Source organism: Austrofundulus limnaeus, unplaced genomic scaffold (assembly GCF_001266775.1).
Source record: "Austrofundulus limnaeus strain Quisiro unplaced genomic scaffold, Austrofundulus_limnaeus-1.0 Scaffold1442, whole genome shotgun sequence".
NCBI lineage: Eukaryota > Metazoa > Chordata > Actinopteri > Cyprinodontiformes > Rivulidae > Austrofundulus > Austrofundulus limnaeus.
The window spans coordinates 19,121-20,376 of NW_013953844.1; the positions used below are offsets into that span (position 1 = coordinate 19,121).

Genomic DNA, 1,256 nt, shown 5'->3' on the forward strand with positions numbered 1-1,256 from the left:
AGTCTAAGTTCTGGTACAGTCTATGTTCTGGTACAGTCTATGTTCTGGTACAGTCTATGATCTGGGTTCTCTGCAGCTCTTTGCTCGTCTGGAGGCTCGGCGGTCTCTAAATGACATTGAACCTCACCTGTTTCCTGATGATGGAGGACCTGACCCTGGTGATTATGAACCACGCCCACTTCCTGTTAGTAGATGTGTTCAGCCATGTTGTTTCTGACTGCGGTGTGTTTGATTCTGTCAGGTGAGGTGGTGGAGGTGTTTGGACCAGAGGGGACAGGTGAGTCCAGGAGCAGCTCTGCAGGTCTTGCTCAGACCAGTCAGTAAGCTCAGTGTGTTTCAGGTAAGACGGAGCTGCTGTACCACCTGCTGAGTCGCTGCGTGCTGCCAGAGGCCGCCGGCGGTCTGGAGGTGGACGTGATGTTTGTGGACACAGACTACAGTCTGGACATGTTCCGGCTGGTCAGCGTCCTGGATACCAGACTCACTGGAGGTGAGACCACAAGAAGACCAGGTGTCAAGGTTCACAAGGTCTCACAGTTCCAGAGCTGAGTSTCAGTTGTAGACCTGATTCAGGTTTGGTTTTCTGTGGACCCAGGTCAGTCCACCAGCTCGTCCTCAGCTGGGACCAACGAGGCGGCGCTGCGCTCCTGTCTCTCTCGCCTCCTAGTGGTCCACTGCTCCTCCTCCTCWCAGCTCCTCCTCACCYTGCACTTCCTGGAGACCACCTTATCTTCGCGGTCCAGCCTGGCGCTCCTCCTCATYGACAGCATCTCTGCRTTTTATTGGTCGGACCGCAGTGAGGGCGGGGCCAACATCTCTAAGCAGGAGGAGAAGCTCAGCAAGAGCTCAGAGCTKCTGGGACGACTGCTCAGGTGAGTCATCTGAACCGGGTTTTAGTGGTCCCTGTGGGATCTCAGGAGGTTCTGATGTGTCCAGAGAAGCATGTTATTCTGCTGGAGGGTACAGATGGTCCAATATGATCTGGTTCTTTGGACAGAAGAGTGAAGGTATGGATCCATGAGGAGGTTCTGGTGGACTCACTTCAGGGACGTGTCTCTGAGTCGTTTATACCTGAACATGAAGCTGTGATGTCAGCATGTACCAACATGTACCAACATGTACCAACATGTACCAACATGTACCAACATTACCAACAGTACCAACATGTACCAACATGTACCGACATGTACCGACATGTACCAACATGTACCAACATGTACCAACATGTACCAACATGTACCAACAGTACCAACAGT

General features: G+C 52.4%; 1 protein-coding gene across 1 annotated transcript; it reads left to right on the top strand.

Annotated features, from left to right (window-relative positions):
• Positions 1 to 76: 76 nt before the first annotated feature.
• On the top strand, positions 77 to 872 carry xrcc2 (X-ray repair complementing defective repair in Chinese hamster cells 2; the record flags this gene model as incomplete). The annotated part of the gene is given in 4 exon segments (XM_014032400.1): positions 77 to 158; positions 242 to 277; positions 341 to 490; positions 596 to 872. Coding segments are annotated over 4 exon segments (545 nt in total), but the record flags the coding sequence as incomplete, so codon positions are not given.
• Between the last annotated feature and the right edge of the window lie 384 nt (positions 873 to 1,256).